The 17,517-nt window shown below is 37.8% G+C and overlaps 4 protein-coding genes across 4 annotated transcripts; 2 read left to right on the forward strand and 2 right to left on the reverse strand.

The window, feature by feature from the left end:
• Positions 1 to 757: 757 nt before the first annotated feature.
• LOC112081628 (CCR4-NOT transcription complex subunit 9) lies at positions 758 to 6,521 on the forward strand. The gene is made up of 9 exons (XM_024148436.1): positions 758 to 970; positions 4,926 to 4,997; positions 5,161 to 5,244; positions 5,358 to 5,400; positions 5,559 to 5,668; positions 5,774 to 5,869; positions 5,949 to 6,145; positions 6,231 to 6,300; positions 6,399 to 6,521. The coding sequence occupies exons 1-9, from the start codon at positions 758 to 760 to the stop codon at positions 6,465 to 6,467; spliced, it is 954 nt and encodes a 317-aa protein (XP_024004204.1). The 3' UTR covers positions 6,468 to 6,521.
• A 388-nt stretch (positions 6,522 to 6,909) lies between these two features.
• Positions 6,910 to 8,438, forward strand: LOC18027466. The gene is made up of 3 exons (XM_006410326.2): positions 6,910 to 7,266; positions 7,782 to 7,805; positions 7,932 to 8,438. The coding sequence occupies exons 1-3, from the start codon at positions 7,086 to 7,088 to the stop codon at positions 8,276 to 8,278; spliced, it is 552 nt and encodes a 183-aa protein (XP_006410389.1). The 5' UTR covers positions 6,910 to 7,085; the 3' UTR covers positions 8,279 to 8,438.
• LOC18027467 (condensin complex subunit 2) lies at positions 8,349 to 12,467 on the reverse strand. The gene is made up of 13 exons (XM_006410327.2): positions 12,048 to 12,467; positions 11,772 to 11,873; positions 11,524 to 11,641; positions 11,108 to 11,172; positions 10,975 to 11,035; positions 10,688 to 10,888; positions 10,301 to 10,596; positions 10,072 to 10,216; positions 9,720 to 9,976; positions 9,594 to 9,624; positions 9,244 to 9,389; positions 9,017 to 9,127; positions 8,349 to 8,733 (listed from the first exon to the last, which is right to left on the reverse strand). The coding sequence occupies exons 1-13, from the start codon at positions 12,312 to 12,314 to the stop codon at positions 8,527 to 8,529; spliced, it is 2,007 nt and encodes a 668-aa protein (XP_006410390.1). The 5' UTR covers positions 12,315 to 12,467; the 3' UTR covers positions 8,349 to 8,526.
• A 246-nt stretch (positions 12,468 to 12,713) lies between these two features.
• On the reverse strand, positions 12,714 to 14,660 carry LOC18027468 (splicing factor 3A subunit 2). The gene is made up of 7 exons (XM_006410328.2): positions 14,410 to 14,660; positions 14,109 to 14,278; positions 13,808 to 13,884; positions 13,637 to 13,702; positions 13,457 to 13,531; positions 13,228 to 13,302; positions 12,714 to 13,139 (listed from the first exon to the last, which is right to left on the reverse strand). Exons 1-7 carry the CDS (start codon positions 14,559 to 14,561, stop codon positions 12,912 to 12,914), a joined length of 843 nt encoding a protein of 280 aa, XP_006410391.1. The 5' UTR covers positions 14,562 to 14,660; the 3' UTR covers positions 12,714 to 12,911.
• Positions 14,661 to 17,517: the final 2,857 nt, after the last annotated feature.

Below are 17,517 nucleotides of genomic sequence, written 5' to 3' on the forward strand. Positions count from 1 at the left end.
TATATATTGTAGATAATATTTAAGATTTATAGAAAACTTATTTTATTGACCTAAACACTGTATATAAATATTATTGTAACTAAAGACTTAGTACCTAATTGATTTATTACTTAGTACCTAATTGTTTTTTTTAAAACATTTACATTTTTAATATAGTAAAACCGTTTCTCATAATAGATTTAAATTTATATAATATATGAATAATAAATAAATAGATAATTTATATTAACTTGTTATAAGAAATACCAATAAATAGATAATTTATATTCAAAGCCACAATATTACCAGATAAACTGTCAAACCATAAGTATGAAATTTAAATTGAGAATTTTTAACTCACTGTAACATATTTCTCAATAGACTTTTTTACACATGTCTGTAGATAAGATAAGTTAAGTTTTTTTTTTCTGGTCAGAATGGATATTGAGATTTGTTTATGATAGTTATAATAAAAATTCATTCATTAATTCAAATCCAACAAAAACAAACACATAATTTGTTTTTTCCATAGAAACTTTCCTTGGAAGTATTATTATTTATGTATTTTGGCAATTATTATTTAGTTTTATTGTTAAGACTTAACCAAAAAAGTCTTCTAAAGGGTATTTTGGTAAATTATATTTTTGAAGTCATGCGTGCTACTAAATCTCTTTATATAAGTTTTTTTCACACTCAACAACAACCACAACACTCAAGAGCAGAATTAACTCATAGAGAAAAAAAAATATCGGCGAGATAACTTTCTTCTCGCCAGAAAATGGTGAATCTACCAGATTCTCTGTATGAGGACTATAGTAAATACAAATTGACATGGCCCTCTGCTTCAACCTCTGCTCCGACCACTACAAACTACAGTACGAGGACTACCGTTGTGTCTCTGCCAAACATACAGACGATTCTCCAGTGGGTCAATGATCTTCACAGTGACATCCTAATCATCTCTGATCTTGCGCTGCAGAATCTCTCCATTGTAAGCGCAGTAACATTTATTTCCCTCTTTTTCACTATTTATGATACAGTTTGTAGTGTATTTAATTTATCTGTTGCATCTCTATTTAATGGCATTGATTGACCATGCTTTCGAGTTTTTGAAACCGATGAACTGATTAATTTCCGATAAAAACTGTTTTTATTTCCGATTGATGGAGATCTTGAGATCTCATTTGTTTTTTGCTGCCTAAGGTTAACGAATCTAGGAAAAAATTTATCCAAAAGAAAAAAAAGGTTAATGAATCTATCCTAACTTTTTTTTTCTTTTTAATGCGATCATAAGGAGAAGGAAAATGATTTAAAAAATGATATCTTCCCAATCTTAAACTCTTATTTTTGCCTCTAGATTTGGCTGCTTGAGATGGTATCTTCTTGTTTGTTTGTCAAATTTGGCCTTTTTCTGATCATGAACCTATAAGAAGCATTCAGTTGTCATTCTCTCTTTTGTTTGTATCTATTCGAGTTTATCGTTATATCAGTTTTTTTGTGATTTTTTCCTTAATCTTTAGGAGATCTAGTAATCTTTATTGTCATACGAAAATTTCAATTGTTATTCCTCTTTTGCTTGTACCCATTTGAAGATTACCAGCATTATATTATTGGATCAGCTTTCAAAATTTCATTAGGTTTGAGAGTTCTCGCGATTAATCTTATCATGAGAAACATTCAATTGTTATTCTCCTTCATCTGACCATTATCAGCATTATCTTGTTGGATTGGTTTTTGCAGTTTTAGGTTTAGGAGATCTCACAGTTTTTCTTATCATATATCACAAATTCCTTTTTGTTTTTCATGATAGGATAAACTGAGATCTTGTTTTTCTGCTTATCCTTTCGTTATCTTTGTATTTCCTTATTACGAAAGATAACAATGTGTGTGGTCAATAATATGCAATAATTAACAATATATGTGATCAAAAATACACGATAAATAACAATATGTGTGACAAAAATACGTGATAAATAACAGCGTGTGTGGTCAAAAATACGTGATAAATAATAATGTGTGTGGTCAACTATACCTCATCTAGTTATTAATTTTAATTAGTTTTTTTTTTTTGGATTGCAACTTGTTATGCATTCTAAATTTCTCTAATATCAATGCTATGCATATATTTTTTCAAATACGCGATAGCGAAAAATTATAGCCAAACATATCTATGGCCCCAATGCAAGTATAAAAATTTATCTCAGTAAGACTCATATATGGAAAAAAAAAACAATTCATAATTTGGAAAAAACAAAATTCCGTAATTTGGTGATTTTTTCAATTTTATCAATTTTCTAGAACTTTAGTTTAGTATTTCTTTAGATTTTTTTTTGAACAACAAAAGATATTATAACTTAACCGGAAGTAGCATGGCCAGAGTACAATGCGTTTTTAGCTAAGCGATCAGCAACATCATTAAAACGTCTAGGAATAAATTTAAAGGAGATAGAGTCAAACATCTTTAAGAGGTAAGAGATATCCTCAAGGATTCCATGTAGCTCCGAAAGGGGCGATTTGGAATTGATGGACCTGATTAGGAGTAGGGAATCAGATTCAACTGAGAGATTCCTTATGTCTTCTGAAGCAGCGAGAGAGATAGCTGTGCGCATCGCCATCCCTTCTGCTATTAATGGGGATGGGACACAGTCAGTTCATAGAGAAAAGGATCGGACCGAGCCAGTTGCAGGGGAAGATAGGGTCCAGCCGAAGCCAGCCATTTCCTTGATCTTGCACCAGGCTGCATCGGTTTGACACTTTACTCCGAGCGGTTGCATAATGCAGGGTTGTGACACCATAGGATGAGGATCCTTGGGTTTATTCACTTGAGCAGAGCACCATTCCAAGGCATCCGAGATTGCCTTGTTCAGGACGTCCATTTCTGAAAAAGATTTGGTATTGAAGACCAGATTATTCCGCGCTTTCCAAATGTTCCAGCAAAGCCAAGGTGCCAGGACACCTTTCGGGAGATCAGTAGAAGGGATGCATTCAGAGTCTTTCACCGATTTCCATAGATTAGCAAAGTGCTGAAAACCCTCATTGTCCGGTCTTGACGTTAGCGGAGCTCTCTGCCAGATGGTTTTAGCAAACTCACAGAGGAAGAGGAGATGTTCAGGCGTTTCCTTGAGGCCACATCTACATCACAGAGGGTTAGCATCAGGAATGCGAGTAGCTAAATTAGCCCCAACAGGAAGAGCTCCTCTCGCAGAGCGCCACAGGAAAGTTTTAACTTTAGGAGCAGTCAGGAGAGACCATATATCCGGTATCCAGTCGACCTGGTTGCTACAAGGAGGGTGTGGAAACTCCTCGAGAGCAGCAAAATAGCCAGATTTGGTGGAGTAAACCCCGGATTTCTCCTTCAACCAGATCCTCTTATCATTAGCTTCGAACATGCTCGTCTTAATGGATAAGACAATCTTGACCACATGGGGGATGGTATCCAGGACTTTCAAGGTATTCCAGGTTAAGGTGGTCGGGTCCAAGAGGTCAGAGATACAGAGATTCTCATTGTCCTCAAGGCACGGTCCTCCTGGAGCTAGAGGGGAGGAGGTGGAGAGCCAGTTGTCATTCCACACATTAATACTCTTGCCGTTTCCCACGGCCCAACCAAGATTCTTCTTCAAGAGGTCTCTACCGATGAGCATGCTTCTCCATCCATGTGACGCCGATGAAGGGCACACGGCTTCAAGAAAGGAAGAGCCCCTGCAATATTTTCCGATCAAAACACGGGCCAGAAGGCTTTCAGGGTTCTGGAGAATCCGCCAACTCTGTTTGGCGAGGATAGCATCGTTGAAACAGGCGATGTCCCTAAAGCCTAATCCACCATTCCTTTTGCTTTGGGTGAGTTTATCCCAGGATACCCAACATAACTTCCTCTTATCCAGAGTATCATCCCACCAAAACCGGGTAATGGCGGATTGAATCCTCTTGCACAGCGATCCAGGGAGCTTAAAACAGCTCATTGCATACGATGGCATCGAGGACAACACACTTTTGAGGAGAATCAATTTGCCCGCACTAGAAAGGAACCTGGATGACCAACCAATAGCCTTCTGTCGAATCTTATCTACGATGCTCGTAAATAAATCTTTCTTGCGGCGGCCAAAATGTTCGGGGAGCCCCAAATATTTCCCAACTCCTCCATCTTTGTGGATATTTAACGCATTCATTACCCGGGAGCGAATATCAGCAGGAGTTTTCCTGGAAAAACTAATAGAAGATTTGTTGAGATTTATGGATTGACCAGAAGCTTTCTCGTACTTCTTCAGAATATTAGATAGAGCAGCTGTGTTGTCAACACTGGTGTTGCAGAAAAACACCGTATCATCAGCAAACAGAAGGTGATTAAGGCGGGGTGAATGTCGAGATGCCCGAATACCTCTCAGCGAGCCATCAGATTGAGCTTTCCGACACAGACCAGACAAAACTTCACTACACAAGATAAATAGGTATGGAGACAAGGGATCACCCTGTCGGATACCTCGAGATGGTTTGACAGAGCCACTAGGTCCATCGTTCAGGAGGAAAGAGTAAGTTACCGTACTGACGCAGCACATAATCCAGCCAATCCAACGCTGGTGGAAGCCAAATCGAGAGAGGATCAGCCTGATGAAGTCCCACTCGAGGCGATCGTAAGCCTTAGACATGTCCGTCTTCACGACCATGGAGCAAAACTTCTTGGCAGTAGATGTTTTGAGGAAGTGCAGCATCTCGTGAGTTATCAGGACATTGTCCGTAATTGCTCGGCCAGCGACGAAGGCCGATTGGAGTATTTCTTTAGATATGCCTGATTTTACTATGTTTTTTTTGTGAGAACTATTTTATTCAAAACTTTAATTTATGATTTGGAAATGTTAAAAACATAATTATATGAAGGTGAGGACTATTTATAACATTTTTGGAACGTTGGAAACTTATATTATCACTGTCTGTCTTTTCTCCCATTGCAGCATAGGAACAATTTTGAGATCTTGCCGCTCCTGTTATGGAATACTCCTTTTACAATAGCCAAGATGTTGCAGGTTCAGTACCGACTACTTTTGTTTCGAAGATGACTAATGCTGATATGTTTTGGCTTTTTGAACCAATTAGAGTGACTACATTTTTCTAGATCAAAACCATATTTTGTCGTAAATTTATAATCTCTTTGTGATACTCACTTTGAGTTTCATTCAATCTCCGCAGGAGGTCGTGAAAATCTACCGACTTCCAATTTTCTCTCAGCCGGGGATGCCAAGTCGAGTGTACAACATTTTGCTTTTGTTCCAGGTTTTATTTGATCTCACACTTTACTTCTTTCTTTATTTAAAGAACCATTCCTTTGATAACGGCTTAAGCCTTAATTGGCTCTTTAATGTTGTCATCGTTTTTCCTGTTCACAGTGCATAGCTCATCACCCAGAGACAAGAGGGCAGTTCCTCAAGGGTATTTCTCTTTCTCCAGAGACAAAAATGTTTTTTAAATAAATTTACATAATTTCTACATCATGTAGAAAAAAGCATTTTATAGTAAAAAAAAAAAAAACACTGTATATCATGTTACATTGTCTTTGAATTTTCCATATCTTATGTTGGTTGTTGCAGCTGGTATGCCACACTATTTCTATCCTTTGATGGAAATCAGTTACACCGATAAGCCTCTCGAATGCGTTAGGCTTGGTGCATTGGGTGTCATTGCTCATATGTTGAAGGCGGTACACACATATTCTCTAATGCATACTCTTTTACAACATATATCAACAAAACCTTTTAAAATTTCCCATAAAAAATTTGATTTCAAAATCTCACTTCTCTTACAGCCTGGAAACGGAGCTGCTATTCGTTTCCTTATGGACACAGGTGCTATACGTTATTGCACTAAACCCGTCGAGATCGGCTCTACAGAATCCAAAACAGTAAGTTTCTTTACTCATTTTGACTTTAAAACAAGAGCAAGAAAGAAAGCATTGATCGAACTAATTAATACTTCTTCAGATTGCTGTCTTCATTATTAACAAGATTATGTCGACTGATGAGGGGCTTCAGTACTGTTGCGTCTTGGCTGATCGGTTTTTCGTCATTGATGGTCTCCTTAAGAAGCTGCTTGTTTATCTTTCCTCCATGGCCAAACCTTCTCCAAGCTTGTTCAATCTTGTTGCTTCTTGCTACTTCAAGCTCTCTCAGAAAGCCAGGTCTTTCTACTACACCTTTCTTGAATCTTTTCGGATTTTTATTTGTATAGCAAACTAACAGCTTGATATTTCTGGTATGCATTAGGGCTCGTGATGGCATAAGGCGATGCCTTCCTGTCATGCTGATAGACGGGACTTTCGCCAGTTTACTTTCTGTAAGATTAAAATCTTCCATCAATGTTTGAGTTCAAGTATGGTTTATGCAATAATAGTCAAGATTCAGAGTGTTTTTTGCTTTGTTATTTTTTGGCAGGAGGATCCAGTCGCTGATAACTATCGGAAGCAGCTGATTGAGAATCTCAAAAACAAAGCAATGAAGTAGCTCCAAACACAGTTTTTTAAAGGAAGAATGAAAAACAGAACGAAACACAGCCACAAATTACTACGGCGTTACGCTAAGTAATAACTAATAAGATAGAAACAAAACAATTTATGACAGTATGTTGCTGTTTGGTTTAATTTCTTTTGAGATGACTCTTGTTAATACTCTTTCAATCATTGTTCTCTCCCTCTCTCTCTTTTGGAATACATTTGAACCCATTTTCTATCTTCTTTCATTTCACCTTTCAAGTTATTTTTTTTGTTTTTCTTTCTCCAGAGGAAGAAAGGATTTGCTTAATTTGCAACTTGATGATTGATATTACTCATATGATTATTATCATTACTTTCACCTGCAGGAACCAAAAGAAAAAAAAAAAAAAGGATCTGCTTCATGTTCTTTTTTAGGCTGCTACACTTTTTTTTTCTTTTCTTCCTTTAGTCAAAAAGCAGTTTACACACACACACACATTGAAACATTTGTATTAAACACCACCGACAAAATTTAAGTGCGATTCATAGTCAATTAGAGTCTGGAATCCAATTACTTTCCACTGCAAGAGCTAAATTCGAGCAAAACCCAGCTCAAATTTCGAATCTTTGTGAAGAACCCAGATCTTGTATGGCGAAGCACACGGCGGCGCTAAAAGTCGGGCTGGCTTTGCTGGCGCTAAGCATGATTGGCTACATAGTTGGTCCACCGCTCTACTGGCACCTCACCGAAGCCTTGGTCGCTTCCACCTCTTCTTGCTCTCCTTGCGTCTGCGACTGCTCTTCCTTGCCTACTCTCACCATCCCCAAAGGTAAACAAAGACTCAAGCTTTTTGTTTTTGTGTTGCCCACTTGATTGGATCTTGCTAGATCGGATGTAAAGTTTACTGATTTCGCTGAGAAAAGGTGGAATCTTTTACTTTATCTTGGTATTGTTGAAAATTGGAAGTTAGGATCAGTAATAGTTGGTCTGAGCTACAAGATCGCATGCTTCAGCTTGAATTAGAAATTGAGTTTAAAGATAGACTTTAGTGCTACTCTGTGTTCACTTGTGCAGATCTACAAGAATTGTGTCTCATGAGATTATTTGGTTTGATAAGTAAGCACTTATGAGTTTAGGCTATAGTTTGGTATCATAGAGATTTGAAGTTTGCAGGCTACTGTTCGTGATATCTGACTTGTGGTGTGGTTGTATCATTGCTTATTGGCTATCTACAGAGTTCTCAATTAACCATTTCTACTTCTCTAGACATGACATTCAAACTTTCTCTTTGAATGATGCAAAGAAAAACGCCTAATCCTTTTTACTTGTTTTATTTTGCTGCAGGACTCAGCAATGGATCTTTCGCGGGTGAGTTTCCAGTCACTTTTCTGTAATAATCCTTAGCACTAGATGGTTCCTGTCAGTCTCGGAAGAATATTATCTTGACTATGTTTTTGGTAAACGGTCTGTTAAGAACATCTTGTCGATACGCAGATTGTGCAAAGCATGATCCAGATGTGAACGAAGACACAGAGAAGAACTACGCCGAACTCTTAACGGAGGAACTGAAGCAACGTGAAGCAAAATCGATGGAGAAACACAAACGAGAAGACACGGCTCTGCTAGAGGCCAAGAAGATAGCGTCATCTTTCCTAAAGGAGGCAGATAAGTGTAACTCAGGTATGGAAACTTGTGAAGAAGCAAGAGAGAAGTCTGAAAAAGCACTTACAGAGCAGAAGAAGATGACTTCTATGTGGGAACTGAGAGCTCGTCAGAAAGGATGGAGAGATGGAGCCACCAAGTCAACTGTTAAATCCAAAAGCAGTGTTCAGGCTTCTTAGAGACACCACCTAAGATTTTGTTTCCTTATCACACGAAAGAGCATTTCAGTATAACTGTGAATTTGATTTATACTACTATTGTCTTTTACTTTTCTGATGGAGATCATTGTACCAAAACAACAAAGGATTAATAAATTTTGAACAAGTTATTACAAATCAAGTCAGTACATTGAACTACTACATAAAACTTATTAGGCGTAGCAACATGAAACACTTGGTTTCCCTTCTTGGTCTCTCTTCACTTTCCTTCAGGCAAGGTGTATTGTTAGATCGTCCAGTTCTTGAGAGCCAATGAGGCTGAGATTGTGCTCGTTCGCCAAATGCAGCAAGCAGATGAAACATAGATGTGGTGAGATGTCTTTGGTTGCCGCAGCTGCTTGGCAATCATCTGGAAAGCTAGCCAATAGCTCTTTGAAAGATCTACTTCCATGTGGTTCTTGTTGGTGTTCCTCATCCTGCCACAGTCAGAAAATATCAATATCATCACAGAAATGGGGAGAAAAAACGAGGAAGGTGATGCTATTCTCGAGCATGCTGAGTTTGTTTAGAGCATGGAACTATAAAAGCCGAAAAGGTACACTAAACAGTATGCATGTGTGCGGATTCTAGATCATATGTTGACAAAACATGGCTGATATGAGCTACAAGCATGTCTCACAGAGATCATAAGAGAGCTTCTCAGAGTAGTTGTAGGACAATAGAAACAGAAAGTAGGAGCTAAGTTTCTATTAGTTAAACCTGAATTGGTGGTTGAGGAGATTCCTGAAGACAATCCCAAAGAGTTTCCTTTAGCACTTGAACATCAACTTGTTTTGAAGCTTTATCATATTGCACGTCAATTTTGTTGACCTAAAGCATCATTTGTGTAGGAAAATTACAACAATGTTTCATTGCTGACCACAGATAGCTACAGCCTTGTGAAATGATTCGTAACACCATTACCATATGCACATCAAGATTCATACCTGGCGCGGCTGAGAAATCAATGAGTTGGTATCCTCCGCATCACTTTGATCATTTCCATTATCAAATGGGGCGTCATCATACACATTATCATTTTCCCAGGATTCCGCATGTTCATAATCATCATACTGTTGCCTTGTAGTTTCACCTGGAATTATGCAAATAACAAAACAGTGGAAGATAAATAGTTTTTCACAATCGCAAAACAAATTTCACCAAAATTTGCTGAAGCCACCTTCCTTCGTAAAAGAAAATCTTATAAAGGTCAATATAACAAAGACGCTGGTATGTCCCACAGAAACTCCAAAAGGACACCAAGAGTGATGATTATCTTAATGACTGGATTTGTTACCTGAGCATTTTCTTCTCCTCCTCCCAATGCACTGTTACCGTTCAGAAGAGTTACTTCAGACACATAATGAAGAAAAAGAAAAAAAACTAGCAAATAGTGACTGGGTAAGTGTTAAGCAAGCCATACCATAACATTCGGTAGTAGAAATAGCTTTACTAGATTCTCAGGTTGATAATGGCAATCCTCTGGAAGCTTTGTTTGACAAGGGGCTCTACTTGCTGGGAGAAGTAAAGACTTTGGGTTTTTTGGAGGGGCAAAAATATCAGGTATTTCCACCTCCAAAGCTTTTGTAAAATCTACTTCAGGCTCTGCTTGCTTTTTTTTCCTGGTTTTCTTTGCAGGTGGAGAAGATCCGTTTTCTGAAGCAGGGTGGTCATCTGGACCTGCAAAATAGTCCAGAGAATGTAAACCCTAAGACAAAGTAGATAACTAAGAGGACTTCTGTTATCGCTTGAAACTGGAGATATAAAGTGCATACCTTTTGTTTTTCGATACTTCCAGTGATCAGGACCTGCCCAAGAATTCTGCTTAGATGAAATTCCCAACGACAAAAAAAGATAGTCATCAATATTCTCAAATCTATCATCTGAATCCAGGTCTTGCAGTGAGGCTGGTTCAACTTCCTGCAAAGTAAAAACAGCAGCATTAGGTTTTCGCGGTAGCAATGAAAATAAACAAGTGAACTCTAGAAGGGTGATGGTAAGAACCTCGAGAAAACTTGAATATGCTGGCTCTGCATCATTGAGGCCAAAGTTTTCCTCAGCAGCACCAGATTGACCCTCATCATCAAAAGAAGGTCCAAAGTTATCATATCCTTCATCGTCATCGGCATAGCTAGCTTCATTACCATGTGATATATCAAATGACTCAGCCGTCTTCTGACCACAAGAAAACGTATCAGCTGGTCTTTGATTCTCTTCATCAAATTGATTGATTATAGTCCGAAGAGATGGTACAATCTCATCCTTCTGTCGCATATTTAGGACCATTTGCTCCACAAATTCTACAAAATAAACCACGACATCAGATGAAAATTAGTGCAATAAAAACCAGTACAATGGTACAGTGAGGCATATCAGTTAATAAAGCCAGACCTTTAGCAAAGGATAGATCAATTGTTTCTGATTTATCATGCTGATTTACAGACGAAACAAGCTTTCCAGGGATCTCTTGTGAATCAAATAGAACTTGACACCCTCCATAGACTCCTAAGTTGTTTAGCAGCAGACCCTTTGCTCCACCTTCATCAAACTGTGCTGAAGTCTGATGATAAAGGGGATCCACTGCAAATGCCACTGTAAAAAAAAAAAAAAAAACACGAAATATCATCGTGCAGAACTTACATTTCACAAACAACAAGGGAGTCAAGCTAAGAAATTACCGTCGAACTTCTTCACGTTAAGGGAATCAAAGGATGGTTCCAGTGTTGATAAAGGCGATAACTGCAAGTTTAAAACTCATTAGTAAGTAATGTCATCTACTATATCCAAAATTGGGATTTCTATATGAAGTACCTTTTTCTCTGCCTGTTTCTTTTGGTTAGTTGCATTTACTACAGAACCAGCGGCATCTTCGTTATCTAGGTTCATGAAGAAACATCAGAAAATAACCCAAGATAAAAATTTACTTACAGTGCCTTCTTCAGAAATTTGAGCTAAAGAAAAATTGTAGTTATTCAGAGGTTCCCTTTTTTAACGATCTTCAGTTATTTTAAATTCTCATATAGAAGTCAAACAGTAAGATACATATTCGACTGTGTAGCTCATGAATCTCAAGATTAGTTTAGCAAACCCAGTTAACCAAAATAAGTGAATAAACATCACCACAAACTAACAAAGCTAAATGATTTGTTAAAAAAAGCTTACACTGGCAGATTTAAAGCAAGTGCTAAAGATAAGATAGGTTTTTATGTGAAAGATTTCAAACTAACCTCCGCTGTCATCTTGACCAGCTCGAGTAATTCCACCCAAGACCTTGTATGCTTCTGAATGAACTGAGTCTACCCTCAATGAGTAAATCTTAACTCCAGCTTCAAGAGTGCAACTTGCCTGCCTTGGACGAACACAAATATTTCTTTAACACGATTCCGAACTCTAAGTTTTTTTTAGTGTGTGGGTATTCTTAAAAGTCTAACCAGCGTTTTAAAAAATCCAAAGAAGAATGAAATGGGAAGCTTACCTTTTGAAAATTAGTTTCTGAAGTATTCTCATCTTCCACTTTAATTATCTCACAAAGATGGTCGATCAAATTCAACTCCCAAGTGTTCTTTTGGTTGATTTTCTGTTCAACACAAAACCCACAGAACATAATGAAAAACCTCCATCAGTCCAAACAGAGATTATACTGAGTGAAAGACGACATATTAACCCAATACCAAATTCTAAGAGAAGAAACTTTTAGCACGAATTTTCCACTTCATATGAGTATGGAAAAAGACAGAAGTCGATTACTTACGTTTTCGCTGGCCAATTTGATACAGTTCTGAAACAACTCGAGAATCTGCTGTTTGTCAAAGCAAGGATCGGATTCCTTCTCAGGCTGAGGCCCACGAGCGAAAACGATGGACTTACGACGGCTAGCGGCGACTCTGGCAGCGCGAGCTTGTTCCCGTTCCAACCTGTCATCGTTGGATCCCAAGAAAAATGGACTTGTCGGAGCCTGGATTCGAGTCGTCGTCGAAATTGGCCTTTGCTTAGGGTTTGGAGTTAAGGCTTCCTCCATGGCTAGAGAAACAAAAAAAAAAAGCTTGTATGTGAGAAAAAGTATGCTGGACGAGAGATCGTACGGTTGTTGCCCTTAGAAGAACAGAGACGACGAAAATCCGTCCGTTGGGTTCAACGGAGCTTTGTGGATCGAGAGAATTTGGGATTTAGGGATTTCGATTTTCCCTCCGCTTCGCTGTTTTGAATTTCAGTGATGCTTTTCAAATGTGTATGTACATAATTACCCCCCATTATTATAGAGATAGTGCGTACCACATTCGACGTCATTGCTCTTTTTTGCTTTTACGTCATCAGGAGCCAGAAACAAATTACATATCCCAGGTCCGGTCTAAGGATTGATAGATTCAGTTAAAAATTGGTTATGAGTTAACCGACATGTCAACTGAAATTTATCCAGTACAAAACAAAATTGACAATTCATTTTAAAAACAGAGAATCAAAACGTGTCAAGAGAGTTAATACATCGCTTTAAGAATCCATTGTCAAGACTCAAAATAGATTGATTTTCCTCGGTCAAAGAGCACACACTTTCTCTCAAGATAAACCATGTAAGAGTAACTGTTTATAGTTGATTCTAACATTGCTAGTTTCACTTTCACATGTTCGGATGTCCGAAACCTCCAGCTGGTGGGGGAGGTGGTGGGATAGGCCTAACACCATTAGCCATTGGAGGTGGTGGCGGCGGCAGTGAGCTAGATGGAGGAGGTGGTGGCGGTTGAGCTTGAGGCGGTGGTGGTGGTGGCGGCGGCAGAAGGCCATTTGCTCCAACATTAGACTGAGGCTTGATTGGTTCTGGCTTGTTCGGCTTGAAATACACCTGCAACTGTTTATCACAAGTTTCTTTATCATTTTTTGATCAATCAATTACAGAGAAACAACAAAACTATGGGGTTGTGATGAAGAGCACTTACAGTAAACATCTTTGAGTCTGGATCCCAGTGATTGAAAAACTTTGGGGTTGATTTGTCAATCTCTGTGCTAGGAACCTGAAACCGATCAAAAACATGACCATCAATATCAGCACACAATCTCCAGTAAAATATGATAAGATACTAAAGCCAAAGGTCTGTAATGAATGTAAATCTGTCTTCAAACAAATCAAGAATTGCGGAGTGAAATGAATAAAGAAAAGAAGCATACCTTGAAGGCTATGATTTCATATGGCTCAGCTGCAAACAGAAGGTACTGATATCTCTTGTCATAAGGTTCAACTTTCTGCACACAACAAAAAAAGGCAGAAAATTATTCAGAATGCAAATTTGGTGAAGAAAAAAAAGTATGTTTACTAGACGCATGAAATTAAGGACTTGTAACACTCACCTGCTCATATGAAGACATCACACGATGTTTTGGCTTGATGTTGTCCTCTATTTCAGGATATTCAATCTTTAAAAAAAAACACACACAAAAAAAAGAAACATTGAGAATTCACTCTAGACAAGTCTCTAATGATGCTAGATTAAGCTCAGTAATAACAATTCACATGCTTACCTGGAACAAGAGAGACCTTTGCTTCAACTCGGGATCGTACTGCTTTGTAACCCGGTACCCTGGTCTACCAATTTTAACTGCAAGAACATACAAAAGACGGAGAACTGATTAACCAAGCCTCTAAAGCAGATAGTAAACAATGGAGAAATAATAATCAACCAAACCTTCAAAGCTGAATATTAAGCAAAGACATAGAATCCTGCAATTACATAGTCCTCCATAAGAGATAATAACTTATATAGACCAATCACTTTCTCATCTTATCCAATAACTAAGGTCAACACGTAAAACAGCTAATTACCTGATTTGCGAACTGTGACAGTGCGCTTGAGTGGCTGTGGCTTAGTAGGAGCATCCTTGGCCTCTCGTGCACCTCTCTTTGCCAAGTTTGTCTGATGCCTCTTACCTTGAGTATGCGCCAAGTAGTTTCCTTCGTTGTTATGCAGCGTTAGACACAGTTTGCACTCATAGCTTCACAACACAAAACAAGAATTAATCAGTGACAAACCCTAATTGGAGAAACACTAATCAAATCAACTCCAGAGCTATCATGAAAACATAAGTCATACAAGATCAGCCACAAATCTGATAAAGAAACATACCTTCCAAGATGATTTCGCATGAAATAGGGATCCTTGGCAAGGTCTATTGTTTCAAGAGCAAGACGACGGAGACGCTCACGGCGATCGATGGCCTCGTTCTGGCCCGAGGCGGCGCCTCCGCTCCCTGGCTTCGAGCCCCATTCTCTATCCATAGCTTATAAATCGATCTCCTTGCACGCTACAAAATCCCCTCGCTCTCTCTGTCTCTCTTGGCTCTTTCACTGTCGATTACTGAATGAATCCTCGAAGAACTGGGAATGGCGGATGGAGATTTGGTTATATGGAGATTTGGCTGGGCGGTTCATGAGAGACCCGAGTGAATGTTAAGCAATTTAAGGCCCAATATCTCGGCCCATTACTGCTTTTGACTCTTTTTCCTGAAGAATGAAGATAAAGATATTATATCTCAAAAATAAAATAAAAAACATATTATATATATATATAGATATATTTCCTGTCTATAAGCTTTTATAATTAACTTTTAGCGTCACGATCATGAATTACAAGAGGGTTTAGAAAGCTTGGACAACTAAACCATTACGTATAATCCACCACATACCTGATTATCCATCTTCTTGTTTTGGTCTTCGCCATTGATTCCATTGTATAAATCTTTTGAGGATTTATGTGTCTAGTTTAGTGTGATGCGCCTAGTTTCCAATTTTGATTATCAAATATATTTAATGTTAAATCAAAGATTTTGTTTTCTTACGGACATTCATTACTTCTTTTAAAAAGCTAAGTAGGAAATAATATGTCTTACAAGTAACAAGTAACTTTACCTTTCATGATTCATTTTCCTCTTGAAATATTCACACAACAAAAAATGCAGCTATTCAAATTGTTTCATCATTTTGCATATGCAGAATTCTTCTTCTTCTTCTTCTATGGTATGGATTTCACTATGGAAGAACCTCCTCTTAAGAAGAAAAAGGTCTAGAGGAGGAATCTCTTCATCTACTATATGGATTTTTTTGGTTCGTAATCATAACATTTATTTTAGTCTGCACTGTGGTCCTTGAAGCAGCCATGATTTCATCCCTCCACAAAACTATTATTGTATAGCAATTCAAGCATATAAATTAGGTTCAACCGGTGGATATTATATACAGTATTAAACAACACCAAATAAATGTGCGTATGATATTTGAAATTTTATTACATAGAAGTAAAAGAAATTTAAAACATGCACATAATGGCGTATAGCCGTAAATTGTGTAGACAGAAATTTGGGATAAAAAACCTTGTGTAGATCAAAATATGAAGTTGTTAGGAGGTGACTTTATGAAGTGGACCATCCATGTTCGCACATGAATATATAAATAAATAAATAATGCAACAACCATATGGAAGTTTGTGCATCAATTAAATTCTCATAATCGCTCGCAACCATCTGTTTTCAAAGAGGTTTCTTCTTCACTTCATTGTTTTTTGGTTTACTATTCTAATTCCTCACCTTCCTTAAGAGAAACAAGAACCAAAAAGAAAAAAACTAAACAAACAAACAAACAAAAAGAAAATGATTCGGTTTCGACTTCTTTGTCTCTTTGTACTTCTCTTCACTCTCGTTTCTATTTTCCCTAAAGCTCCAAGAATTCATATTGAAGGAAGACGGAGCTTTTCCTCCGGACCTTCTGGAAGAGACAGAGGGTTTTTCCACTCTTATGCCACACGTGTAATCGGCGCCGGAGAATTCAAGCTGGAGAAGAGAAAGATTCCGACGGGGTCAAATCCTTTACATAACAAGCGATAAAAAATGGTTTCTTTTTCGTCGCCGGCAACATGTAATTAATTAGTTTCTTTTTATCTTGTTTTCCCTTTTTTATATCCCTCTCCTTGTTGTTAAACAGAATATATGCGAAATGAATGTATAAATACTCGATCCTATATAACTTAGTGTTGATGTAGAAGTTTTCGAATGAGGTTAAGTATGTATACTTTCAACAATCCAGATCGATTAAATTTGATCATATGTATGTTAGGTGTGTAACTTGTGTGCCCCAAATAAATGTATATCTACATATATGGTTGCTTATATGGTTAATAACAGATTATACAATACTATAGTTGATTAGTCTAGCATTTGTTTAATCTAAGTGCAGACGAGAGATAGAAGATTTATAGTAGAGTAGTGAGTTCACAGGCTATATCGCCTCCAATTGGAAGCTCTTAGAAGAGTTTTTAAATTTTAGAGGATTAAAAATAAATTAAAAAATAATTAAAAAATAAGAATCAATCTTTAGACCAAGTCCAACGCAAGATTGGAAGGGGTTCAAAGCAGGGATTCAAAACATTATTTGGACTTATTTTAATCAGATAAGCTCACTTTTTGCTTGAACCGGTTCTAATATTAAAGTTCGTAGAACCTGATGGAGTTCAAGAGTGACGTGGCGTTATATAATTGGTTGGAGCGAATATTTTTTTGAGAAAACCTTTTGGGTCTCTCTTTCCTCGACACACATCAGACACTTCTCCTTGTCTCTTCTGCATAACTTCGCCAAAAGAGGGCTAATTCGGGGAAATCAAATAAGGGAAGTGAGACGCCAACGAGGTTTGAAAATGGAAGAGAAGGAGAATCGAAGAGCGGTGGTGAAGAGGAATTGATCGGAGCCGACGAGGTGGATGGAAGGGAAAGAGGCGGAGGGAAGACGGAGCAAAGAGTGGGAGAGAGGGTCAAAGGTGAAGGATTTGTTGTGGAAGGAGGAGGTGTTGTGGATACCGAAGAGGAAGAGCCATGGCGAAGAAGGGGAAGGAGGAAGAGGGGTGATGATTGATCGCCATAGCTTTTAGATGGAGGAGAAACGGACAAGAGAAGGGATTGGGAGGAGGGAGAGGATTGATTCAGTAGCGTCGATGTTTAAAGCATTGAAGTTTGAGGATTCATGATTTGTATCTGACAATTTTGAGTTTTGATGCTTTTCTCTCTGTGATTTTCTGAAGAAGAAGGAGAAGAAGAATAAGAAGAGAGAGTTCAGAGTTGGAATCATAAAAAATGGAGAAGTTTTTAACTTCTAAACTTGGAAAAAGTTATTAATAAAATTTTGATAAAAACCTTTTAAAGTGATTCAGGGTTGAACATGCTCTTAAAACTCTTATTTGAGAACTCTA

The sequence above is a fragment of the Eutrema salsugineum genome, unplaced genomic scaffold (genome assembly GCF_000478725.1).
Source record: "Eutrema salsugineum unplaced genomic scaffold, Eutsalg1_0 scaffold_10, whole genome shotgun sequence".
Classification (NCBI taxonomy): Eukaryota; Viridiplantae; Streptophyta; class Magnoliopsida; order Brassicales; family Brassicaceae; genus Eutrema; species Eutrema salsugineum.